Raw genomic sequence first — 27,721 nt, forward strand, 5'->3', positions numbered from 1 at the left:
CCAATAACAAAACACCTATCTATAAATAAATAAATATATATATATATATATATATATATATATATATATGAATATGAGAAAGCCCTCACTCACTCACTGACTGGCCCATCACTGACCATATTACTTCCCGATATATACTTAGGAAGCTGAAATCTAACATAGGCATTCTTCAGGTGGGAAATAGGAAAACTACGTAATTAGAATTTTAATAAACCTCCGATAAGGGGATGAAAAAGGAGTTTACATAATGATGTCATTAAAGATGCGTGGCTTGCGTTGCGTGAACGATAATGCCCAAATGGACAATCGGATCAAAATTTGGAATGCACCTCCAGTGGGTAGAATTTAATAAACCAGTGGCGTGCGGTGAGGTCAGTGGCTGGTGAGGCACTACAGCCATAATGCCCGCCGAATCCTGGCGATGACCCCTACTGCCGCCGAGCCAATGCCTGCTACTGCCCGAGCCGGCTTACAAACTCGCCCACAATCAACTGACCCAGCCCTCCGCCACTAATTTGTATCTCACTCCGATGCCGCCAATGCCCGCTGCCTGCCTGCTCATCATACTTGTGATATATTGTACATTTTTATTTAAAAAAAAAAATAGTGTTTGGGACTGGGAAGGGTGTGGGAGGAGGACATGAATGCAATTCTGTTGTCCAGGGCTTCCATTAAGTTAATGGAGAAGGGTCTGAATGGGTTAAAAAATGTAAAAAAAATTGCGTGAGGTCCCCCCTCCTAAGTATAACCAGCCTCGGGCTCTTTGAGCCGGTCCTGGTTGTTTAAATACTGGGAAAAAATTGAAGAGGGGTTCCCCGTATTTAGACAACCAGCACCGGGCTCTTAGTCCGGTCCTGGTTCCAAAAATACGAGGGACAAAAGACGTAGGGGTCCCCCGTATTTTTAAAACCAGCACCGGGCTCCACTAGCCAGGGACATAATGCCACAGCCGGTGGACACATTTATGTAGGTCCCTGCGGCCGTGGCATTACCCCCCCAACTAGTCACCACTGGCCGGGGTTCCCTGGAGGAGTAGGGACCCCTTAGATGAAGGGGTCCCCCCCTCCAGGCACCCAAGGGCTAGAGGTGAAGCCCGAGGCTGTCCCCAGCACCCCTGAGCGGTGGGTGCCGGGCTGATAGCCATAAGAGTGTTAAAAAAAGAATATTGTTTTTTTGTTGTGGAACTACAAGGCCCAGCAAGCCTCCCCCGCTTGCTGTTACTTGGAGAACCTCAAGTACCAGCATGCGGGGAAATAATGGGCCCGCTGGTACCTGTAGTTCTACAACAAAAAAAATTCCCAAATAAAAACACAACTCACACACCGTGACAGTAAAAATTTATTATATCACACTGATACACTCACACATACTTACCTACATCCCACGCCGGTCACGTCCACTTGTCCAGTAGAATCCAATAGGGCTGATACCTGTAAAAATGAGAGACAGATTACTTACCTACATCCCACGCCGGTCACGTCCACTTGTCCAGTAGAATCCAATAGGGCCGGTACCTGTAAACATGAACATTAAACTTCAATCCACAGGTGGGGGGGGAAAGAGAGAGAGAGAGCAATCCACAGGTGCGGGGGGGGGGGGAGGAGAGAGAGAGCGAGAGAGAGCGCAATCCACAGGTTGGGGGGGGAGTGGAGGAAAGAGAGAGAGAGAGAGCGATCCACAGGTGGGGGGGGGAGGAAAGAGAGAGAGAGAGAGCAATCCACAGGTGGGGGGGGGGGGAGAGCGAGAGAGCAATCCACAGGTGGGGGGGGGGGGGGAGAGAGAGAGAGAGAGACTCTCTGACTAACCTGCTGCTGGCTGTGAGCGGGAGATGGTCGGGGGACAGCCGCAAACCGCTGCTCCTGTCAGTGGGATGGGAGAGCCGCACACCGCAGGTGCTGTCAGCGGGAGGAGGACGGGGGGAGAGCCGCACACTGCGCAGCGGGAGGAGGACGGGGGGAGAGCCGCACACTGCGCAGCAGGTGGAGGACGGGGGGAGAGCCGTACACTGCGCAGCGGGAGGAGGATGGGGGGAGAGCCGCACACCGCGGCTGCTGTCAGCGGGAGGAGGACGAGGGGAGAGCCGCACACTGCGCAGCGGGAGGAGGACGGGGGGAGAGCCGCACACTGCGCAGCGGGAGGAGGACGTGGGGAGAGCCGCACACTGCGCAGCGGGAGGAGGACGGGGGGAGAGCCGCACACCGCGGCTGCTGTCAGCGGGAGGAGGACGAGGGGAGAGCCGCACACTGCGCAGCGGGAGGAGGACGGGGGGAGAGCCGCACACTGCGCAGCGGGAGGAGGACGGGGGGAGAGCCACACACTGCGCAGCGGGAGGAGGAAGGGGGGAGAGCCGCACACCGCGGCTGCTGTCAGCGGGAGGAGGACGAGGGGAGAGCCGCAAACTGCGCAGCGGGAGGAGGACAGGGGGAGAGCCGCACACTGCGCAGCGGGAGGAGGACGGGGGGAGAGCCGCACACGCTGTTGCTGTCAGCGCTCAGCGGAGGGCAGAGGAGGAGAGAGGGGAGAGCCACACACCGAGGCTGCTGTCAGCGGGAGGAGGACGGGGGGGAGAGCCGGACACACTGCAGGGCCATCCCGGCTACCTCCTACGACACTCACCGCCGGGACCCGCCGCGTCTGGGTGATTGGACAAGCGGATCCAGCACTGGATCCGCTGTCCAATCACAAGTGCCTCGCTGACATGGGGGTGGTGACCCTGTCAGCGAGGCACTTTTTTCAGTGCCGCTTTTAGGAGTTTTTTGAATGGGCTTTTAAAGCCCAGTGCTTGGCCCCGCCCCCCGCTCTGTCCCGTCTGCATTGTGTTTGGGAGGCACTGCTATCAGTGCCTCCCAAACTCATTTAAGCACAGGAAATTATTAGAATTAAATAAAGAACGTACTTATGACACAGAATGTGTCATAAGTATCTTCTTTATATTATTTTAATAAACACAGGGGAGGCACTGCCTCCCCTGACTGCACGTCCCTGTAATAAACTACAAAAATACAAAAGACCTCACTCACTCATCGCTAATTCTCTTACTTCCCGATATGTTAGGAAGATGACATTTAACATAGGTATTCTGCAGGTGGGAAATAGAGGAGGTTTATTAAAATTCTGATTATGTAGCTTTCCTAAGGGAGTGAAAAGGGGGTTTACATAATGATTTAAGGTGGGGAAAAAACACCAAAACTCCTGGCGCAAATAATATGGATAATATAGACTAGTCAGATAGTCATCAGCTGCAAATAATTTGGGCTTAGCAAGGCACTTTGAAGTGACAACGAATATACAACACTATTTACTGCGCTTAATGAACTGACACAAGTGATTAATAAAAAATAAGAATTTACTTACCGATAATTCTATTTCTCGTAGTCCGTAGTGGATGCTGGGGACTCCGTAAGGACCATGGGGAATAGCGGCTCCGCAGGAGACTGGGCACAAAAGTAAAGCTTTAGAACTACCTGGTGTGCACTGGCTCCTCCCCCTATGACCCTCCTCCAAGCCTCAGTTAGGATACTGTGCCCGGACGAGCGTACACAATAAGGAAGGATTTTGAATCCCGGGTAAGACTCATACCAGCCACACCAATCACACCATATAACTTGTGATCTAAACCCAGTTAACAGCATGATAACAGAGGAGCCTCTAGAAAAGATGGCTCACTACAGCAATAACCCGATTTTTTGGTAACAATAACTATGTACCAGTATTGCAGACAATCCGCACTTGGGATGGGCGCCCAGCATCCACTACGGACTACGAGAAATAGAATTATCGGTAAGTAAATTCTTATTTTCTCTGACGTCCTAGTGGATGCTGGGGACTCCGTAAGGACCATGGGGATTATACCAAAGCTCCCAAACGGGCGGGAGAGTGCGGATGACTCTGCAGCACCAAATGAGAGAACTCCAGGTCCTCCTCAGCCAGGGTATCAAATTTGTAGAATTTTACAAACGTATTTGCTCCTGACCGAGTAGCTGCTCGGCAAAGTTGTAAAGCCGAGACCCCTCGGGCAGCCGCCCAAGATGAGCCCACCTTCCTTGTGGAATGGGCTTTTACAGATTTTGGCTGTGGCAGGCCTGCCACAGAATGTGCAAGCTGAATTGTACTACAAATCCAACGAGCAATAGTCTGCTTAGAAGCAGGAGCACCCAGCTTGTTGGGTGCATACAGAATAAACAACGAGTCAGATTTTCTGACTCCAGCCGTCCTGGAAACCTATATTTCCAGGGCTCTGACAACGTCTAGCAACTTGGAGTCCTCCAAGTCCCTAGTAGCCGCAGGCAACACAATAGGTTGATTCAGGTGAAACGCTGAAAACCACCTTAGGGAGAAACTGAGGACAAGTCCTCAATTCCGCCCTGTCCGAATGGAAAATCAGATGAGGGCTTTTACAGGATAAAGCCGCCAATTCTGACACGCACCTGGCCCAGGCCAGGGCCAACAGCATGACCACTTTCCATGTGAGATATTTTAACTCCACATATTTAAGTGGTTCAAACCAATGTGACTTTTGGAACCCAAAAACTACATTTAGATCCCAAGGTGCCACTGGAGGCACAAAAGGAGGCTGTATATACAGTACCCCTTTCACAAACGTCTGAACTTCAGGGACTGAAGCTAGTTCTTTTTTGGAAGAAAATTGACAGGGCCGAAATTTGAACCTTAATGGACCCCCATTTCAGGCCCATAGACACTCCTGTTTGCAGGAAATGTAGGAATCGACCTAGTTGAAAATTCCTCCGTCGGGGCCTTACTGGCCTCGCACCACGCAACATATTTTCGCCAAATGCGGTGATAATGTTTTGCGGTTATATCTTTCCTGGCTTTGATCAGGATAGGAATGACTTCATCCGGAATGCCTTTCTCCTTCAGGATCCGGCGTTCAACCGCCATGCCGTCAAACGCAGCCGCGGTAAGTCTTGGAACAGACAGGGTCCTTGCTGGAGCAGGTCCCTTCTTAGAGGTAGAGGCCACGGATCCTCCGTGAGCATCTCTTGAAGTTCCGGTTACCAAGTCCTTCTTGGCCAATCCGGAGCCACGAATATAGTGCTTACTCCTCTCCATCTTATAATTCTCAGTACCTTGGGTATGAGAGGCAGAGGAGGGAACACATACACTGACTGGTACACCCACTGTGTTACCAGAGCGTCCACAGCTATTGCCTGAGGGTCCCTTGACCTGGCGCAATACTTGTCGAGTTTTATAAACATGTGGAAGACTTCTGGGTGAAGTCCCCACTCTCCCGGGTGGAGGTCGTGTCTGCTGAGGAAGTCTGCTTCCCAGTTGTCCACTCCCGGAATGAATACTGCTGACAGTGCTATCACATGATTTTCCGCCCAGCGAAGAATCCTTGCAGCTTCTGCCATTGCCCTCCTGCTTCTTGTGTCACCCTGTCTGTTTACGTGGGTGACTGCCGAGATGTTGTCCGAATGGATCAACTCCGGGTGACCTTGAAGCAGAGGTCTTGCTGAGCTTAGAGCATTGTAAATGGCCCTTAGCTTCAGGATATTTATTTGAAGTGATGTCTCCAGGCTTGACCATAAGCTCTGGAAATTCCTTCCCTGTGTGACTGCTCCCCAGCCTCGCAGGCTGGCATCCGTGGTCACCAGGACCTAGTCCTGAATGTGCGGCCCTCTAGAAGATGAGCACTCTGCAACCACCACAGGAGAGACACCCTTGTGCTTGGTGACAGGGTTATCCGCTGATGCATCTGAAGATGCGACCCGGACCATTTGTCCAGCAGGTCCCACTGGAAAGTTCTTGCGTGGAATCTGCCGAATGGGATTGCTTCGTAGGAAGCCACCATTTTTCCCAGAACCATTTCATTGATGTACTGAGACTTGGCTCGGTTATAGGAGGTTCCCGACTAGCTCGGATAACTCCCTGACTTTCTCCTCCGGGAGAAACACCTTTTTCTGGACTGTGTCCAGGATCATCCCTAGGAACAGAAGACGAGTCGTCGGAATCAGCTGCGATTTTGGAATATTGAGAATCCGATCGTGCTGCCGCAACACTACCTGAGATAGTGCTACACCGACCTCCAACTGTTCCCTGGATCTTACCCTTATCAGGGAATCGTCCAAGTAAGGGATAACTAAAATTCCCTTCCTTCGAAGGAGTATCATCATTTCGGCCATTACCTTGGTAAAGACCCGGGGTGCCGTGGACCATCCATACGGCAGCGTCTGAAACTGATAGTGACAGTTCTGTACCATAAACCTGAGGTACCCTTGGTGAGAAGGGTAAATTGGGACATGAAGGTAAGCCTCCTTGATGTCCCGAGACATCATGTAGTCCCCTTCTTCCAGGTTCGCAATCACTGCTCTGAGTGACTCAATCTTGAATTTGAACCTCCGTATGTAAGTGTTCAAGATTTTAGATTTAGAATCGGTCTCACCGAGCCGTCCGGCTTCGGTACCACAACAGTGTGGAATAATACCCCGTTCCCTGTTTCAGGAGGGGTACCTTGATTATCACCTGCTGGGAATACAGCTTGTGAATGGCTTCCAAAACTGCCTCCCTGTCAGAAGGAGACATCGGTAAAGCCGACTTTAGGAAACGGCGAGGGGGAGACGTCTCGAATTCCAATTTGTACCCCTGAGATATCACCTGAAGGATCCAGGGGTCTACTTGCAAGTGAGCCCACTGCGCGCTGAAATTCATTGAGACGGGCCCCCACCGTGCCTGATTCTGCTTGTAAAGCCCCAGCGTCATACTGAGGGCTTGGCAGAGGCGGGAGAGGGCTTCTGTTCCTGGGAACTGGCTGATTTCTGCAGCCTTTTTCCTCTCCCTCTGTCACGGGGCAGAAATGAGGAACCTTTTGCCCGCTTGCCCACGAAAAGACTGCGCCTGATAATACGGCGTCTTCTTATGTTGAGAGGCGACCTGGGGTACAAACGTGGATTTCCCAGCTGTTGCCGTGGCCACCAGGTCTGAAAGACCGACCCCAAATAACTCCTCCCCTTAATAAGGCAATACTTCCAAATGCCGTTTGGAATCCGCATCACCTGACCACTGTCGTGTCCATAACCCTCTACTGGCAGAAATGGACAACGCACTTAGACTTGATGCCAGTCGGCAAATATTCCGCTGTGCATCACGCATATATAGAAATGCATCTTTTAAATGCTCTATAGGCAATAATATACTGTCCCTATCTAGGGTATCAATATTTTCAGTCAGGGAATCCGACCACGCCAACCCAGCACTGCACATCCAGGCTGAGGCGATTGCTGGTCGCAGTATAACACCAGTATGTGTGTAAATACATTTTAGGATACCCTCCTGCTTTCTATCAGCAGGATCCTTAAGGGCGGCCATCTCAGGAGAGGGTAGAGCCCTTGTTCTTACAAGCGTGTGAGCGCTTTATCCACCCTAGGGGGTGTTTCCCAACGCACCCTAACCTCTGGCGGGAAAGGATATAATGCCAATAACATTTTAGAAATTATCAGTTGTTATCGGGGGAAACCCACGCATCATCACACACCTCATTTAATTTCTCAGATTCAGGAAAACTACAGGTAGTTTTTCCTCACCGAACATAATACCCCTTTTTGGTGGTACTCGTATTATCAGAAATGTGTAAAACATTTTTCATTGCCTCCATCATGTAACGTGTGGCCCTACTGGAAGTCACATTTGTCTCTTCACCGTCGACACTGGAGTCAGTATCCGTGTCGGCGTCTATATCTGCCATCTGAGGTAACGGGCGCTTTAGAGCCCCTGACGGCCTATGAGACGTCTGGACAGGCACAAGCTGAGTAGCCGGCTGTCTCATGTCAACCACTGTCTTTTATACAGAGCTGACACTGTCACGTAATTCCTTCCAACAGTTCATCCACTCAGGTGTCGACCCCCTAGGGGGTGACATCACTATTACAGGCAATCTGCTCCGTCTCCACATCATTTTTCTCCTCATACATGTCGACACAAACGTACCGACACACAGCACACACACAGGGAATGCTCTGATAGAGGACAGGACCCCACTAGCCCTTTGGGGAGACAGAGGGAGAGTTTGCCAGCACACACCAGAGCGCTATATATATACAGGGATAACCTTATATAAGTGTTTTTCCCCTTATAGCTGCTGTATTTTTAATACTGCGCGTAATTAGTGCCCCCCTCTCTTTTTTAACCCTTTCTGTAGTGTAGTGACTGCAGGGGAGAGCCAGGGAGCTTCCCTCCAACGGAGCTGTGAGGAAAATGGCGCCAGTGTGCTGAGGAGATAAGGCCGCCGAGAAGGGGGCGGAGCCTATCTCCCGTTTTTCTGTGTATTCTGGCAGGGGTTAAATTCATCCATATAGCCCAGGAGCTATATGTGATGCATTTTTTTGCCATCCAAGGTGTTTTTATTGCGTCTCAGGGCGCCCCCCCCCCAGCGCCCTGCACCCTCAGTGACCGGAGTGTGAAGTGTGCTGAGAGCAATGGCGCACAGCTGCAGTGCTGTGCGCTACCTTGTTGAAGACAGGACGTCTTCTGCCGCCGATATTCCGGACCTCTTCTGTCTTCTGGCTCTGTAAGGGGGCCGGCGGCGCGGCTCTGGGACCTATCCATGGCTGGGCCTGTGATCGATCCCTCTGGAGCTAAAGTCCAGTAGCCTAAGAAGCCCAATCCACTCTGCACGCAGGTGAGTTCGCTTCTTCTCCCCTTAGTCCCTCGATGCAGTGAGCCTGTTGCCAGCAGGTCTCACTGAACATAAAAAACCTAAAACTAAACTTTTCACTAAGCAGCTCAGGAGAGCCACCTAGTGTGCACCCTTCTCGTTCGGGCACAAAAATCTAACTGAGGCTTGGAGGAGGGTCATAGGGGGAGGAGCCAGTGCACACCAGGTAGTTCTAAAGCTTTACTTTTGTGCCCAGTCTCCTGCGGAGCCGCTATTCCCCATGGTCCTTACGGAGTCCCCAGCATCCACTAGGACGTCAGAGAAATATATAATATATGTCTGTGTTTGTCTTCACTCAATTCATACACATAATGATGTAATTTCCAATTTATGGCTTGCGTTGCGTGAACGATAATACCCAAATGGACAATTTGATCAAAATTTGGATTTCACCTCCAGTGTGTAGAATTAAATCAACTACAAAAATGGTCCTGTCACTTTTTACCGTATCTGCTACAGGTGCTCTCCGGGTAACACCAAGAACCATGGATTCATATTTACTTACATTAAAACGTCTCAAATTTAAATCTCTAGAGATTTTCCAAATTTTTAACACTCATTTATATTTACAGCCGTGAAAAAATAGAAATCCCATGCGAAGAATGGGTAGAGCATCTAGTAATACTATAACAGCCAGCATTGTAAACAAGTGATACAAGCTATAACAAACAAATATGACACATCAGCAGGAAGGCACTGTGGACTGGAAGCAAAGGACTGAAGGGTCAGCATTTGGCCCTAGGGTGCCCTGGTGTCCATCACTGTTGTAAAGGCATTTCATTACATTTATAATTATGCTACTGAATTTGCCAACAGTGTTGGACTGGGGCATGTAGGGCCCACCGGAGAATGCCGTGGTAGGGGTCCAAGCTTAGGGGTGTGGCCAGCTCTAATGGGTTACCATTAGAGTGTGCATAGTCTGAGCCCCTTAATAAATGTAGTTCATGCGTGATAATGTATCAGATTGATAACAGCAATGCACTGGAAGATACACCATAGTCCTGTGTAGAATAATGTAGCATATGTATAATGTATCAATAAAGTGCAGAGCCTGGAATCTGGTCTATAGAGGAGGGGGATCGGGCCCCAGGCAATGGGGCCCACCGGGGGTTCCCCCTGCACCCCTGTGGGCCGGGGGTTCCCCCTGCACCCCTGTGGGCCAGTACAACCCTGCATAGGTCCACCAGAAAGAAATTCAGTGAGGGATTGTACACTCAAATATACATAGCTTCAGTATGACACATTGTGATTTATACCTCTTTCAGACATATGACCCGGGAAATTCCCTGCTTCAGACCCGGGATTTTCTCTTCAGCAAAAACCTGGGTTTTTCTACAGACCCCGTTTCACACTACACCACAGACCCAGGAAATTATCGGGTTGGCCCTTTTCAGACATAAGCTGGTGTTTCCAGTGTGAGGGCAGTCTCATCATTTTAAGGGGACGGTTTGCAGGCACACAATGATGAGGTCATGCAAAGGGGAGGGCAGGCTATAAATGGACTGGGCGTAGTGCCCATAATGCATTGTTGTATTGTTGGATTCATGGCTGACAAGCATTTGTGTAGCATGGAGAATTTGATCACTGTGGTGGAGTTGTTGTTTACACAGCAAATGATGCTCTCATGAAGATGCTCACCCTGTTCTTAATTGCAGAGAGTGAGTGCAATTGTGTACCTTGCTCTGTGTACCTTCTGCACTCTGGCACTGCCACACTTCACAGCAAAGCTCTCTGCTTCCTCTCATGCGTCTATAGCGTCTGTTCCTCTCCGGCTGCAACTGATGAGGTCATCAGCAGGCATCAGGTGGCCCTTCCTGACCAATGAAAACATTTTTCATGCAGCCAGAGAGCAAATTCCCAGGTCGCACCTTTCAGGCTTAACCCGGGAAGAAAGACCCAGTAAAATCCCAGGTCAGTTGCAGGGTTGGCGACCCAGGAACACGTTCCCGAGTCGGTGCCTTTCAGACATACCAAAATCCCAGGTTGATGCGCCTTCCTGTGCAAAATCCCGGAAATTTGGAGCATGTCTGAAAGGGCTATAACTATTCTAACAAACAGCAGACTTACAAATTTCGCATATACTATAATATCCTTTTTGATTAATAATTAAAGGGTTAAAATACATGTGGTGAGTACTTGATGAGTATCTAAAGAGGCACTATCTAAAGCAATCCTGCCATGTGTAAGATTCGGTACCTAGATTCTTGATGCATGCCATGGGCAGCTTTATAAAAAGTTATGGTTCATGCAATATCCAGCCAAAATAACGGTATCTGATAACCTTTGAATTATTAAACACCTTTAAAACATTACACCAACACAGTGATTTACTGAATCTGCAACTGCAAAATGGACAGCGAGAAGCAGGCAATTGTGTACAAAGAGCCCCTCTAAGGAATACCTAACACCTTTACCATGATGTTGATCAAGAACAAATGTTGGTTGCCTGGTAACAGCAACTCATACAAACCAGTACTTTATGGACTATGGCCATGATTCTGAGTTGTATGCAGTTGTGTACAACTCTGGAGCAAGCCCTATATCCTGGCAATTCCATCTATAAATCCATTATGTGTTATGTTAAGGACCAACTTGTATTGCCAGGAATCAACTTTAGCTGGCTAACCTAAGCCTGCTCAGAATGATTGTTGTGACTCCAAAGAGCCCTCTAGATGTCTGTCTTCAGCAAAGCTTTGCTCTGTAACGTAAGCTCAGATGGAAACATTTCTGATTCCAGTGTTGTCAGAAAAATGCAATACTTGATGTAAAGTGTATTTATACAGTATATTGGGCGGGATGTACTAATGTACATCGCCGCCCATCGCCTCCCTGCGCCACGATGCTGATCGCAAATGTACTAACATATGCGATCAGCATTGCGGAGGACCGCTCTTCCGATAAGAGCTGTCCTCCGCGATGCGCAGCGGCAGCCTGACTTCCGGGATTCGGCCCCAGAAGTCAGTCTGCGCATGCGCGGGGTGACGGGGGCGGCCGCAGGGCATGCTGGGAGGGATCCGATCGGATCCCTCACACAGCGCCGCGGAGAGAAGCCCATAGGCTTCTATGGACGTACGCCAGCTAAAAGCTGGCGTACCCCGACGCGGCGCTGTCCTGCCGGCCGGGGGTTAGTACATCAGGAAAATGCGTTTACCGCATTTTCCGCTTAGTACATCCCGCCCATTGTATGTTATTTATTGTATTCTAATGTATGCATGCTTTATATATGCAGGTGGATTGCTTTTCTGACTGTTCTATTTTAATGCCTGTTCTTCATATATTTTATGTAAATAAAGTTTATTTTGAAAAACATATTTCTCTAACGTCCTAAGTGGATGCTGGGGACTCCGTAAGGACCATGGGGAATAGCGGCTCCGCAGGAGACTGGGCACATCTAAAGAAAGCTTTAGGACTATCTGGTGTGCACTGGCTCCTCCCCCTATGACCCTCCTCCAAGCCTCAGTTAGATCTCTGTGCCCGAACGAGAAGGGTGCACACTAGGGGCTCTCCTGAGCTTCTTAGTGAAAGTTTTAGATTAGGTTTTTTATTTTCAGTGAGACCTGCTGGCAACAGGCTCACTGCATCGAGGGACTAAGGGGAGAAGAAGCGAACTCACCTGCGTGCAGAGTGGATTGGGCTTCTTAGGCTACTGGACATTAGCTCCAGAGGGACGATCACAGGCCCAGCTTGGATGGGTCCCAGAGCCGCGCCGCCGGCCCCCTTACAGAGCCAGAAGGCAGAAGAGGTCCGGAAAATCGGCGGCAGAAGACGTCCTGTCTTCAACAAGGTAGCGCACAGCACTGCAGCTGTGCGCCATTGCTCTCAGCACACTTCGGTCACTGAGGGTGCAGGGCGCTGGGGGGGGGGGGGGCGCCCTGAGACGCAATAAAAACACCTTGGATGGCAAAAAAATGCATCACATATAGCTCCTGGGCTATATGGATGCATTTAACCCCTGCCAGAATCCATAAAAAAGCAGGAGAAAAGTCCGCGAAAAAGGGGCGGAGCCTATCTCCTCAGCACACTGGCGCCATTTTCCCTCACAGCTCCGTTGGAGGGAAGCTCCCTGTCTCTCCCCTGCAGTCACTACACTACAGAAAGGGTTAAAAAAAGAGAAGGGGGGCACTAATTAGGCGCAGTATTAACTATACAGCAGCTATAAGGGGAAAAACACTTATATAAGGTTATCCCTGTATATATATAGCGCTCTGGTGTGTGCTGGCAAACTCTCCCTCTGTCTCCCCAAAGGGCTAGTGGGGTCCTGTCCTCTATCAGAGCATTCCCTGTGTGTGTGCTGTATGTCGGTACTTTTGTGTCGACATGTATGAGGAGAAAAATGCTGTGGAGACGGAGCAGATTGCCTGTAATAGTGATGTCACCCCCTAGGGGGTCGACACCTGAGTGGATGAACTGTTGGAAGGAATTACGTGACAGTGTCAGCTCTGTATAAAAGACAGTGGTTGACATGAGACAGCCGGCTACTCAGCTTGTGCCTGTCCAGACGTCTCATAGGCCGTCAGGGGCTCTAAAGCGCCCGTTACCTCAGATGGCAGATATAGACGCCGACACGGATACTGACTCCAGTGTCGACGGTGAAGAGACGAATGTGACTTCCAGTAGGGCCACACGTTACATGATTGAGGCAATGAAAAATGTTTTACACATTTCTGATAATACGAGTACAGGTTGAGTATCCCTTATCCAAAATGCTTGGGACCAGAGGTATTTTGGATATGGGATTTTTCCGTATTTTGGAATAATTGCATACCATAATGAGATATCATGGTGATGGGACCTAAATCTAAGCACAGAATGCATTTATGTTACATATGCACCTTATACACACAGCCTGAATGTCATTTTAGCCAATATTTTTTATAACTTTGTGCATTAAACAAAGTGTATGTACATTCACACAATTCATTTATGTTTCTTATACACCTTATACACACAGCCTGAAGGACATTTAATACAATATTTTTAATAACTTTGTGTATTAAACAAGGTTTGAGTACATTGAGCCATCAAAAACAAAAGTTTCACTATCTCACTCTCACTCAAAAAAGTCCGTATTTCGGAATATTCCGTATTTCGGATATTTGGATATGGGATACTCAACCTGTACCACCAAAAAAGGGGTATTATGTTCGGTGAGGAAAAACTACCTGTAGTTTTCCTGAATCTGAGAAATTAAATGAGGTGTGTGATGATGCGTGGGTTTCCCCCGATAACAACGGATAATTTCTAAAATGTTATTGGCATTATATCCTTTCCCGCCAGAGGTTAGGGTGCGTTGGGAAACACCCCCTAGGGGGGATAAAGCGCTCACACGCTTGTAAGGGCTCTACCTTCGCCTGAGATGGCCGCCCTTAAGGATCCTGCTGATAGAAAGCAGGAGGGTATCCTAAAAGGTATTTACACACATACTGGTGTTATACTGCGACCAGCAATCGCCTCAGCCTGGATGTGCAGTGCTGGGTTGGCGTGGTCGGATTCCCTGACTGAAAATATTGATACCCTAGATAGGGACAGTATATTTTTGCCTATAGAGCATTTAAAAGATGCATTTTTATATATGCGTGATGCACAGCGGAATATTTGCCGACTGGCATCAAGTCTAAGCGCGTTGTCCATTTCTACCAGTAGAGGGTTATGGACACGTCAGTGGTCAGGTGATGCTTATTCCAAACGGCATTTGGAAGTATTGCTTTATTAAGGGAGGAGTTATTTGGGGTCGGTCTTTCAGACCTGGTGGCCACGGCAACAGCTGGGAATTTCACGTTTGTACCCCAGGTCGCCTCTCAACATGAGAAGACGCCGTATTATCAGGCGCAGTCTTTTCGTGGACAAGCGGGCAAAAGGTTCCTCATTTCTGCCCCGTGACAGAGGGAGAGGAAAAAGGCTGCAGAAATCAGCCAGTTCCCAGGAACAGAAACCCTCTCCCGCCTCTGCCAAGCCCTCAGTGTACGCTGGGGCTTTACAAGCAGAATCAGGCACGGTGGGGGGCCCGTCTCAATGAATTTCAGCGCGCAGTGGGCTCACTCGCAAGTAGACCCCTGGATCCTTCAGGGGTAGACAGTTTTGGAAGCCATTCACAAGCTGTATTCCCAGCAGGTGATAATCAAGATACCCCTCCTGCAACAGGGAACGGGGTATTATTCCACACTGTTGTGGTACCGAAGCCGGACGGCTCGGTGAGACCGATTCTAAATCTAAAATCTTTGAACACTTACGTACAGAGGTTCAAATTCAAGATTGAGTCACTCAGAGCAGTGATTGCGAACCTGGAAGAAGGGGACTACATGATGTCTCGGGACATCAAGGAGGCTTACCTTCATGTCAAAATTTACCCTTCTCACCAAGGGTACCTCAGGTTTATGGTACAGAACTGTCACTATCAGTTCAGACGCTGCCGTATGGATGGTACACGGCACCCCGGGTCTTTACCAAGGTAATGGCCGAAATGATGATATTCCTTCGAAGGAAGTGAATTTTAGTTATCCCTTCCTTGGACAATTCCCTGATAAGGGTAAGATCCAGGGAACAGTTGGAGGTCGGTGTAGCACTATCTCAGGTAGTGTTGCGGCAGCACGATTGGATTCTCAATATTCCAAAATCGCACCTGGTTCCGACGACGTGTCTTCTGTTCCTAGGGATGATCCTGGACACAGTCCAGTAAAAGGTGTTTCTTCCGGAGGAGAAAGCCAGGGAGTTATCCGAGCTAGTCAGGAACCTCCTAAAACCGAGCCAAGTCTCAGTGCATCAATGCACAAGGGTTCTGGGTAAAATGGTGGCTTCCTACGAAGCAATCCCATTCGGCAGATTCCACGCAAGAACTTTCCAGTGGGACCTGCTGGACAAATGGTCCGGATCGCATCTTCAGATGCATCAGCGGATAACCCTGTCACCAAGGACAAGGGTGTCCCTCCTGTGGTGGTTGCAGAGTGCTCATCTTCTAGAGGGCCGCAGATTAGGCATTCAGGACTGGGTCCTGGTGACCACGGATGCCAGCCTGCGAGGCTGGGGAGCAGTCACACAGGGAAGGAATATCCAGGGCTTATGGTCAAGCCTGGAGACATCACTTCACATAAATATCCTGAAGCTAAGGGACATTTACAATGCTCTAAGCTTAGCAAGACCTCTGCTTCAAGGTCAGCCGGTGTTGATCCAGTCGGACAACATCTCGGCAGTCACCCACGTAAACAGACAGGGTGGCACAAGAAGCAGGAGGGCAATGGCAGAAGCTGCAAGGATTCTTCGCTGGGCGGAAAATCATGTGATAGCACTGTCAGCAGTATTCATTCCGGGAGTGGACAACTGGGAAGCAGACTTCCTCAGCACGACCTCCACCCGGGAGAGTGGGGACTTCACCCAGAAGTCTTCCACATGATTAAAAACTCGACAGGTATTGCGCCAGGTCCAGGGACCCTCAGGCAATAAGCTGTAGACGCTCTGGTAACACCGTGGGTGTACCAGTCAGGGTATGTGTTCCCTCCTCTGCCTCTCATACCCAAGGTACTGAGATTGATAAGATGGAGAGGAGTAAGCACTATATTCGTGGTTCCGGATTGGCCAAGAAGGACTTGGTAACCGGAACTTCAAGAGATGCTCACGGAGGATCCGTGGCCTCTACCTCTAAGAAGGGACCTGCTCCAGCAAGGACCCTGTCTGTTCCAAGACTTACCGCGGCTGCGTTTGACGGCATGGCGGTTGAACGCCGGATTCTGAAGGAAAAAAGGCATTCCGGATGAAGTCATCCCTATTCTGATCAAAGCCAGGAAGGATGTAACCGCAAAAACATTATCACCGCAATTGGCGAAAATATGTTGCGTGGTGCGAGGCCAGTAAGGCCCGATGGAGGAAATTCAACTGGGTCGATTCCTACATTTCCTGCAAACAGGAGTGTCTATGGGCCTGAAATTGGGGTCCATTAAGGTTCAAATTTCGGCCCTGTCAATTTTCTTCCAAAAAGAACTAGCTTCAGTCCCTGAAGTTCAGACGTTTGTAAAAGGGGTACTGCATATACAGCCTCCTTTTGTGCCTCCAGTGGCACTTGGGATCTCAATGTAGTTTTGGGTTCCAAAAGTCACATTGGTTTGAACCACTTAAATCTGTGGAGTTAAAATATCTCACATGGAAAGTGGTCATGCTGTTGGCCCTGGCCTGGGCCAAGCGCGTGTCAGAATTGGCGGCTTTATCCTAAAAAAGCCCTTATCTGATTTTCCATTCGGACAGGGTGGAATTGAGGACTCGTCCTCAGTTTCTCCCCAAGGTGGTTTCAGCGTCTCACCTGAACCAACCTATTGGTGGTGCCTGCGGCTACTAGGGACTTGGAGGCCTCCAAGTTGTTAGACGTTGTCAGTGCCCTGAAAATATATGTTTCCAGGACGGCTGGAGTCAGGAAATCTGACTCGCTGTTTATCCTGTGTGCACCCAACAAGCTGGGTGCTCCTGCTTCTAAGCAGACTATTGCTCGTTGGATTTGTAGTACAATTCAGCTTGCACATTCTGTGGCAGGCCTGCCACAGCCAAAAATCTGTAAATGCCCACTCCACAAGGAAGGTGGGCTCATCTTGGGCGGCTGCCCGAGGGGTCTCGGCTTTACAACTTTGCCGAGCAGCTACTTGGTCAGGAGCAAATACGTTTGTAAAATTCTACAAAATTGATATCCTGACTGAGGAGGACCTGGAGTTCTCTCATTTGGTGCTGCAGAGTCATCCGCACTCTCCCGCCCGTTTGGGAGCTTTGGTATAATCCCCATGGTCCTTACGGAGTCCCCAGCATCCACTTAGGACGTTAGAGAAAATAAGAATTTACTTACCGATAATTCTATTTCTCATAGTCCGTAGTGGATGCTGGGCGCCCATCCCAAGTGCGGATTGTCTGCAATACTTGTACATAGTTATTGTTACAAAAATCGGGTTATTATTGTTGTGAGCCATCTTTCAGAGGCTCCTCTGTTATCATGCTGTTAACTGGGTTCAGATCACAGGTTATACGGTGTGATTGGTGTGGCTGGTATGAGTCTTACCCGGGATTCAAAATCCTTCCTTATTGTGTACGCTCGTCCGGGCACAGTATCCTAACTGAGGCTTGGAGGAGGGTCATAGGGGGAGGAGCCAGTGCACACCAGATAGTCCTAAAGCTTTCTTTAGATGTGCCCAGTCTCCTGCGGAGCCGCTATTCCCCATGGTCCTTACGGAGTCCCCAGCATCCACTACGGACTATGAGAAATAGAATTATCGGTAAGTAAATTCTTATTATTCTTTATTTACATAAAATATGTGAATAAAAATCTGCACATTTTTCTCAGTAAACAAACCTAACCAACTAAAACACTCTTTACAAAACTTGCACAGTAGGAAATGAGATCAAGCTCTGACTCTGAATGAGACTCCCTGTCATGTATAATGTAGTATTTATAGCCGGCATGGTGTAATACTAGGCATTAGTAGCATTAGCCCAGATGTAAAACTGACGCTCACTCTGGGAGGCCGACCTGCTCCTGTGGCTCATTCTTCCTTTCATGAGAATGTTCAAAGATTCATGACAAGGTCTTGTAACATCTCCTTTTTTTTCTCCCTGGTAAAAGACATAGAAGAGGTCTCTCCAAATGTGGAACCTATGCCTGTAGCGCATGCTGTCTCCAGCTACTATCTTCCTCATACCTCACACATCTTATCTGTGCTGAGCGACATCGTACTCTGCGTTGGAGCAATCATCGAGCTATTAGGTCCTCCTGCTTCTGAAAAATCTGGAATAGCATGCAAAAATTGCAGAGATTAGGGAGTGCACACATGAAGGATGGTTTTATTCCAATGTGACTTTATGATGTTGTATAATGTTAGAATAATAGTTATCTTGCAAAACTGTAAATTGGAAGGAAATGCCGTAGTTTCATTTTAGTTGCTCCCTCCTCAGTATAATTTGTTAATGACCTGTACATGTCACTGCAGCAATGGGCATATATGGAAAGTATTTGATAATGCAACCCAGAACTGTAACATAAAATGTATAATACTTTTTTGATGGCATGTAGTTTCGGTCCCGGTGGCATTCTGGCGGCCGGGGATCCAAGCGTTGGTATGCTGACCACCGACACCGGGATCCCGACCAGCACAAACCCATAGAGGGAGAATAAATTAGTGTGCCGAGCGAAGCGAAGCACCGTGCCCGCAGCGAGCCCGCAAGGGGCTGCATTGCGCTCGCCCCCCTGTCAGGATTGTGCCGGTCGGGATCCCGGTGTCAGTATTCCGACCGCCGGGATTTCGTCCGGCTGTCATACGTACTGATCCTATTATAACAGGTCAGTAATTATTACTATATAATTGTGCTAAGGACAAACACATAAATATGCTAAGAACCAGGTTGTTGTTTGGTGTTTGGTTAATTGCCATATAACTCCAGGTCTGCATTGCAACTATCTGCTTCACCCCTTACAGCACTGCACCCTCTATAACAAAAGAGTAGGTTGATGTATCAAGCCATGAAAAGAGAGAAGTGTTCCAGTGGAGAAGTTGCCCATAGCAACCAATTAGCAATTCCTATCATGTTCTAAAATGTATTTTATAAATGCTACCTCACTGCCTGATACATCAACCCCTTAGTTTGTCATTGTATAATGCTCCAAGTAAAGTAGGAGAATTTAAAAAAAAAATCTATTAGAAATGGGTCTGGATGTAGTAGTGCCCCTTTTTTTAAAGGGGGCAATCATGTACAAGGCTAAACTATGCCTTGTGCATGATTGCCCCTTTAAAAACACATCCAAGTTCGGCCAGCGTCCCGCACAATCGCTGAACTCGGGAGCTATTACATCCAGTCCTAGGTCATTATTATTCATTCTAATACTGCAAGCTGAATTATGGTGTTACTCTTTAGCAGCAGGACACGGGCACTATTAGTATAAACACTGTACACTATAGAAAGAATGCCAGTTGCACTAATATTTCTAGCACAGCACAAGCATTTGCACAAGAAGAGAATTGACTATAGCTGGAAGCTGACAAGCGGAATATACCTGTGCAAAAGGATTTGTGGAATACTCCTCTATATAAAACTTTAGCTGCCTTTCTGAAGAATCTGGTGAGGTGGATGGAAAGCGACAGGGTGGGAGCTGTGTGGCAGGTGGTAGATGACAGCTTCTCGGGTATGATTTCCTGAAGACAAGAAAAGACTCAGTCATGATAAAACACTACTTTATGCTTGTCTGTGGAGTTCCTGATAGGTTACATCCACCTTAGTAAATCTGTTCCATTGCACAGTGCAGCATTTATAGCAGCTGCTTATGACAGCCCTCCGGAAATGTCCATTGTGCACAATACAATGTACTGTAAGTCTCAGTACACCAGAGTGACTGTTCTGTACCTGGGTGAAGAAATCATGGGCCAGGATGTCCTCTATACATGGCCTGTTAGTGGGGCAGCTGGCAAGTAAGGAGATGATTAGTCTTCTGCCACATGGTGATATGTAAGAGGGTACAGGAAAGAAGCCCTCTCGGATGAAGTAATACATCTCTTTCTGTGACTGGGCTCTGAAAGGGGAATATCCACACAGCATTGTGTACCTGCATGCAAGAGAGTGGAGCTGTAAGGATTTTGCAATAACTCAATCAACATCCCATAGCTTGGTATCGTGGTTGTACAACAACCCCACGTTCCCCCTGTACTTAGTACAGAAACAATATAAATCACCTGTGTACCAAATCCTATATTGGGCTGGTGTCACGTTTGTGTTTTGCAACCAACCGTTAATGTGTAAGTAAATAAAACAGCTGATCATTCCTATCGCTATAGTCTATGGCATAAGCTATTTGCTGGATCTCTAAAGGTTTCCAAAGCTTCTATTGCTTACTAAGGCTATATGTTGTGTTTTCCCCTGGCAGAGGTCATGGGCCAATGAAATGAATTAAAAATGCTGCAACATAAGCTTTAAATAAAAAAAATAAAAAAAGCTGTACAAAATGACTATAGTGCAGTATCAAGTAGCGATATTTCATCCTAGCTGATGAAAAGCACACAAAGACTGAAAGTGTAGCCAATATGATTTGTAATGTGCTTTATAACTTATAATACAAAGGTGACATGTACTAAGGAGTGATAAAAGTGGAGAAGAGAGCCAGTGGAGAAGTTGTCCATGGCGACCAATCAGCTGCTCTGTATACTTTTATAGTATGCAAATTATAAATGTTACGTCAATGCTGATTGGTTGCCATGGGCAACTTCTCCACTGGCTCACTTCTCCACTTTTATCACTGCTTAGTACATGTCCCCCAAAGTGTCTGATTCACAGCTGCATGCAACGCTGATGTTCACATAGTTGAAGTATTTTTTTAAATAATTTTATTTATATAGTGCGCTTTCTCCCATAGGACTCAAGGCACTTTACAGACTATAAAAGCATAACACACGGTGCAGCGGATTTGGTGTTACAGCAATATGAAAGACCACACAGAAATAAAAAAGGGAAAATCTCAAGAGTAGACATAATGCCAGGTTGAATAATAAATTCCACAGGTTATCCATTCCACCCACCAAAGGTACCAGTTGAAGCAGCTTTCTTGGGCGCACTATGTAGGTTTATCTTGGGTGGAATAGGTTAAGCCGAGAAGAGATGATACAAAATGGGTGGTTGCAGCGTTCTAATGCTAGAAGTGGGGTCCCAACACAACCGTCAGGTCCATCTATTTTTCATCCCATCCACGAGCTTACCACGTGAGGCAGCCATGTTGGGCACACTACAAAGGCTACACTGTGTGAGATAAGCCATACAAGGATCCAAGGTAATACAAGGCAGTGTCAAAGCAATGGTGGACAGTATAAGAAATGCATCCCGCGCACCAATAACGACCCTCTCCCTCGTCTGAACATGTACAGACAAGGGAGGTCCTCTTTAACGACAGCCGTCGTTCCCCCGCCGTAGCTGCCTCAACCAATAACACAGCGCTGCTGCAGCTCCCTCCTCCACCTCCCTCCTCCTCCTTCTCTCCTGCCCGGGAATCGTGATCAGAAGCTGCACCGAGGAGCCTGAGCCAGCAGAGAGGGTAAGTATAATTCTTTCTTTCTTTCTTTCTGTCTTTCTTTCTTTCCATGTGCAAAAAGGGGGACTGTCTGCCGCAATGTGTAAAAAGGGGGAATCTGCCTGCCGCAATGTGTAAAAAGGGGGAATCTGCTTGCCGCAATGTGTAAAAAGGGAGAATCTGCCTGCCGCAATGTGTAAAAAGGGGGAAACTTTGCCGCAATGTGTAAAAAGGGGGAATCTGCCTGACGTGATGTGTAAAAAGGGGGAATCTGCCTGCAGTAATGTGTAAAAAGGGGGAATCTTTGCCGCAATGTGTAAAAAGGGGGAATCTGCCTGACGTGATGTGTAAAAAGGGGGAATCTGCCTGCCGCAATGTGTAAAAAGGGCGAATCTGCCTAATGTGATGTGTAAAAAGGGGGAATCTGCCTGACGTGATGTGTAACAAGGGCACGCTGTCTGCCGTTATGTGTAAAAAGGGGACGCTGTCTGCCGTTATCTGTAAAAAGTGCACGCTGTCTGCCGCTATGTGTAAAAAGGGCACGCTGTCTGCCGTTATGTGTAAAAAGGGGAACGCTGTCTGCCGTAATGTGTAAAAAGGGGAACGCTGTCTGCCGTAATGTGTAAAAAGGGGAACGCTGTCTGCCGTAATGTGTAAAAAGGGGACGCTGTCTGCTGTAATGTGTAAAAAGAGGAATCTGTCCGCCGTAAGGTGTAAAAGGGTCTCTTCCTGGTGTAGTGGTGCTACTGGGCGGCGTAATTTGAATAATGGAGACTACTGTGCACCGCTTTATGAATTGGTATTATTTTGTGGCCACACCCCTTCCCCACAAAGCCACGCCACTATGTATTTTTGCACGCGCCTATGGCGCGCACTGCCCCTGTTTTGCATGCAGGGGTGGGGCTCCGATGCCGTTTCTTGCACACAGTGCTAAAATGTCTAGTTACGGCACTGTTGCTAGGTATCCATTTCTCTGGCCCTGAGCAGGTCCCCCTCACCAGATCCTCTCCAGGGGTGAGGAAGTGGACTTGGATGGGATGGGGGGGCAAAGCATTTTGTCGCACCTGGGCCCACCGCTCGCTAGTTCTGCCACTGTGCAGAAAGTACAGTAACCCTCTGAATTTCATATATATATATATATATATATATATATATATCCCTCCAATGGCGGCACTCAAAGGTTCAAGTAAAAATGACACAAGTCGGCTGTTTTAAAGCCGACTTGTGTCATTTTTACTTGAACCTTTGAGTGCCGCCATTGGAGGGATATATTACGTGGAGCCGTGCAGGCCTACATGAGGAAGGCACCGGGTGCAGCATGTGATTTATGTCAGCGGAGTGCCGGAGTTGGAGAAATATATATATATATATATATATATATATATATATATATATATATTGGGATTGAAGATTCTTGAACCCGCAAGGTCATTTGCATATGACTTATGGGGGAATTTGTCAAGGCTTGGAAAGAGATAAAGTACCAACCAATCAGCTGTTATTTTACAGGATGAGTTTGAAAAATGACAGGATATAATTGGATGGTACTTTCTCTCTATCCACTTTATCGCTCTCCAAACTTTGATAAATCTCCCCCTTAACAAACATTATTACGAAAAAATTAATTGTTCGACTTTGGATGTCTTATGATGGCACATGATAGACGATATGTTGCTGCTTTTCAAATCTGTATACATAAATAGGAAGGCACTCTCAAAGTCTGAAGAGCTGCCAGAGAATTACAGAATAATATAAATACTTGGGCCTGGCATGTGCAAAATCTACTATGCTAATGGTATTATCATGCTGACTATGTCACATATTTTGAATGCTATGTTCACGTTTGTAGCAAAGGGAAAGGACATATAAATCTCAGTACTTTATCATGCATCTCTTACATTATACATCCGAGAGCCCAGATGTCTGATTTGAAAGAGTGACCATCCTTGGCTAGAACTTCTGGAGATAGGTAGTTTGGGGTGCCACATATGACGCTGGGGTGAAAAACACATCTGTCAGTGGATGCTAAAATTAACAAGCATGCTACATCAGGTAAATAACATGAACTGTATCCTTACCCTGGGATTTTTTCACAGTGCTCCACAGTTGTCGCCAGTCCCAGGTCCCCAATTTTTACAACCATGTTCTTGGCAATGAAAAAATTACCTACAATGACATAATGAACTATAAACCCTGAATACTGGAATTGGGCACTTCAACTGTGGACAAGGCATACAGATGTCACAATCGAATATGTGTATGAGATTATGCTGTCGCTCCGCATCCTCCACATTCAAATGTGAAACATAAACTAAGTTACTGTTGCACTTATAACGTACAGCTAAACTAAAGACGTTATTGAGAATGCAGCCAATCAATTCACTTGGAACGGGATAAATCGTTTTGCTTCCAAACTACTTGAGCGGCTTGTGTACAATCACCTAAATCACCACTCACTATATTCTCAACCCCCAGAAATCGCCAAAGTCAGAGTCAAATTAAGACCTCACATTAGGGGCGGTTTAAGAGAGGATAGGGCCCTTGTGCAGTCTCTGTGCACTACTCTCTGATTGCACTGTAGACTATGCGTTTGTGCTTGAGTCTACTGAGTATGCGCAGGTCTTCAGGAACATGGTGCCCGTGCCTTGTTCCCAGGGACATCTCTACTGTGCATGTGCAAATCACCAGGAAAATGGCCTAGATGTCCTTTTACCAGTGATTTCTGTCTGTGACACTGGTCGCCACAGAACTCTGGAGAGGTAAGTATAATATATGGGTGCAGGGTGTGCAGTGTGGGCCCCCCTGGACCCAGGTGCCCATGTGCACTGCACACCCTGCACTTATTATAGATACGTCAGTGCCTCACATGTCCCTAATCTGGTTTGTGGCCTTGTATTAATGTGTGTATGTATAAGCTATATCGACGGACCCACCTTTAGCTATTACTTTAGTCACACAAAAAGTCAATAAGGTTTGTTTGACATGATCTATCCCCAGTGAATCCAAGGTGTTTGGAATCCTGTAAATTATGGAACTTCCTACCCCGCTTGACCAGTCTCAGTCACAACCTTCAATCTTTCAAGAGATCTCCTAACATCCACCAGTGCAAAACCAGTGCAATTTGTAAATGAGACCCCTTGTGTGTAGGTGGCCAGCACAAATGTAATACCATTTGTTCTGTAAAAGTGAAATTAATTTATCCAGTACTATTCAATTTAGCTGTGCTTCCAAGAGGGCAAATGTGAATGGAAAAATGCTCACTTGGTTGTGTCACTTTTGATTCTGATGTAATATAATTTGTAAAATTCCAAAGGGATGTATATGTATTTCCTAGCCACTGTACATATTACTGTATAGCCAGGGGTTAAAGTGTGCCGGAACGGGGCAAAACTGTGTTCCGTCAGTTGTATTGGGAGACGGAACCAGTTCCGCCATCTCTAGCCCACCTTGCCCAGCCATGGGATTCTGTATATGAAGTGCTGCTTCCTGAATCTAATTAGACTGTCCCCGCCCATTGTCACAGTACCCGCCCGCTGTCACTGCCTCCAACATTAATAGATGGGGTGGGTGGGTGGGCACGGGCAATGATAGATAGTGTCTCCCTGAGCCGCTTCTGAAAGTCCCTTTCTGATGGCACGGCGGCGGGAATGAGATGATGCAGTGCCATCACTGTGCATCCATCTCTCTTGTTGCGTAAAGAGGAGCAGTTGCCAGCGGCCAGCCAGAGCCCAGAAACAGGAGGACCCACAAAGACGACGTTAGTGGCAGGGGAGCGTTGAGAATACTGGAGTCCCAGAGAAAGAGGTAGGAAGGAGCTGCACAGGGGGGATGATGTTCACTGTGTAAGTGATTATATGTGCTCGGGTGGGGAAGCTGTTTGTGGGATTATATGTGCTGGGGGGAAGATCTCTATCAGGAATTATATGTACTGGGGTGGGGGAGCTGTGTGTGGTATTATATGTATTGGGGAAGATCTGTATCAGGGATTATATGTACTGGGGTGGGGGAGCTGTGTGTGGTATTATATGTATTGGGGAAGATCTGTATCAGGAATTATATGTACTGGGGTGGGGGAGCTGTGTGTGGTATTATATGTATTGGGGAAGATCTGTATCAGGGATTATATGTACTGGGGTGGGGGAGCTGTGTGTGGTATTATATGTATTGGGGAAGATCTTGTCAAAGTCGAAAAATATCGTTATTCTCATCGCCATGTACTAACCCCAATGCACATGCCCGCTGCTCGTGCACCCACTCCCCCGTGCGTACGCATCCCCTCAGGTTGCGTAGGGGACGCTCCCACATCGCCTGCGCGTGGGGATGTGCATTTACGGTAGAGTTTGTGTGCGACTAGCGAGCGACTCGATCGCTACATATTTAACCAATATAATGTGTTTTGTAGATATTAATCCCCTTAATAATGTCTGCAAGTATGTTTAGTGTAAATGGTTCAGGGACCTGGGAATTCCTCTTTTCACGATACAAAGGGTCTGACAAAGGTTGAACAGTGGTGTCTGGTACCTAACTGAAGAGTATTTTATTAGAAACAATCCGGTGCTGGTTAGGTAGAGATTAATCGCTCCTGCGTATAGTTATATCTATGAGTAGGTTATGGACATTTAATGTATTTGCGGTTCATTATCCATGCGGCGGGAATCTTGAGGATACCTCCCATCTGAGCAGTTTGAAATAGTCACAGCCCACCTGTTCAAATCCACCTATGACCTTTTGTCATAGTGAAGAGAGACATTCCTGTGTCCAATGAACAATGAGATTGTAGGGCCCATTGTATAGTACAGTATGTTGTGTATATAAAGACCCCCATAGCCAGACCAGCCTCACTTCTCTCCACAAGGTTTTCCCCGTGATGACTGAGAGCTGGTTTCCAGATAGCGCATGCGATTCATTCCCAAGTGTGTAAGTTTTTCTCTGTGGCCATTTTGTTACTCTGTATGTATGCAATTGTTCTTTTGTAGCTAACCTATAAGTGTTTGCCATTTATCCTCTTTCTGTTTATTTGTATTTGCAATCGTTTGCTAGTGTTTGTATTTCTGCTTAGTTATTGTGTTTAGGTATTAATGTCAGGTCTGTAGTGTATGAACTGTATCTGTTTTCCCCTTTTTACGTACTAAATATCGTCAGTAAAGGTGTTGGAACCTTAGCAAGGAGTGTGTTTTTCACTAGTTAGTATAAAGGGTTTTTGAGCGTCTCAGTCGCTCAAACAGCTTTCATATCATAAAGGTTAATCAGCGTTACATTGTGATAATATTACAGTACTAAGGTTTACAGTATAAGCATACCCTTATAGTGTGTTGTTACAAGGTTGTCTGTGTGTAAATCAGTGAGCGTCAGCGCCGCTCGTATCCCGCTCTCGCGGTACAGCGTCTGCTACGCTATTAGCGTAGCATTACGGTACTCGGGCCGCCTATAGCGTGCTCGATACCAAGCGTAAACCGTGAGCGAACGTGCCGCTCGTGCGTCTCGACCACGGCCTAGCGTCTGCTACGCTAAGTGCGTACCATTACGGCACCTCGTGCGCTTATTGCGTATGTTGTCTTTAATAAGTATATAGCTTAGGTTCAAGATAAATAATTAGCTTTATCAATCTGTATCAGGGATTATATGTACTGGGGTGGGGGAGCTGTGTATGGGATTATATGTGCTGGGGGGAAGATCTCTATCAGGGATTATAAATACTGGGGTGGGGGAGCTGTGTGTGGGATTATATGTGCTAGGGGAAGATCTCTATCAGGGATTATATGTACTGGGGTGGGGGATCTGTGTGTGGGATTATATGTATTGGGGGAGATCTGTATCAAGGATTATATGTACTGGGGTGGGGGAGCTGTGTGTGGGAATTATATGTGTTGGGAGGGGGATCTGTGTGTAGAATTATATGTGCTGGGGTGGGGGAGCTGTGTGTGGGATTATATATGATGGGGGGATATCTGTATCAGGGATTATATGTGCTGGGAGGTGGGAGCAGTATGTGGGATTATATGTGCTGGGAGGTGGGAGCTGTGTGTGGGATGTCGCAG

At 47.5% G+C, this 27,721-nt stretch overlaps 1 protein-coding gene across 2 annotated transcripts in view; it reads right to left on the reverse strand.

The window, feature by feature from the left end:
• Positions 1 to 27,721, reverse strand: part of PLK5 (polo like kinase 5 (inactive)) — a 53,264-nt gene that overhangs the window by 17,171 nt on the left and 8,372 nt on the right. For both annotated transcript variants that reach the window (XM_063914294.1, XM_063914293.1), the window contains exons 5-10: positions 23,762 to 23,849; positions 23,582 to 23,677; positions 20,033 to 20,231; positions 19,686 to 19,824; positions 18,337 to 18,422; positions 18,154 to 18,250 (exon numbers count right to left, since the gene is read on the reverse strand). In XM_063914294.1, coding sequence (XP_063770364.1) covers positions 18,154 to 18,250; positions 18,337 to 18,422; positions 19,686 to 19,824; positions 20,033 to 20,231; positions 23,582 to 23,677; positions 23,762 to 23,849 — 705 coding nt within the window. The remainder of the gene's footprint in view (positions 1 to 18,153; positions 18,251 to 18,336; positions 18,423 to 19,685; positions 19,825 to 20,032; positions 20,232 to 23,581; positions 23,678 to 23,761; positions 23,850 to 27,721) is intronic.

This window comes from Pseudophryne corroboree, chromosome 1 (genome assembly GCF_028390025.1).
Source record: "Pseudophryne corroboree isolate aPseCor3 chromosome 1, aPseCor3.hap2, whole genome shotgun sequence".
Lineage (NCBI taxonomy): Eukaryota > Metazoa > Chordata > Amphibia > Anura > Myobatrachidae > Pseudophryne > Pseudophryne corroboree.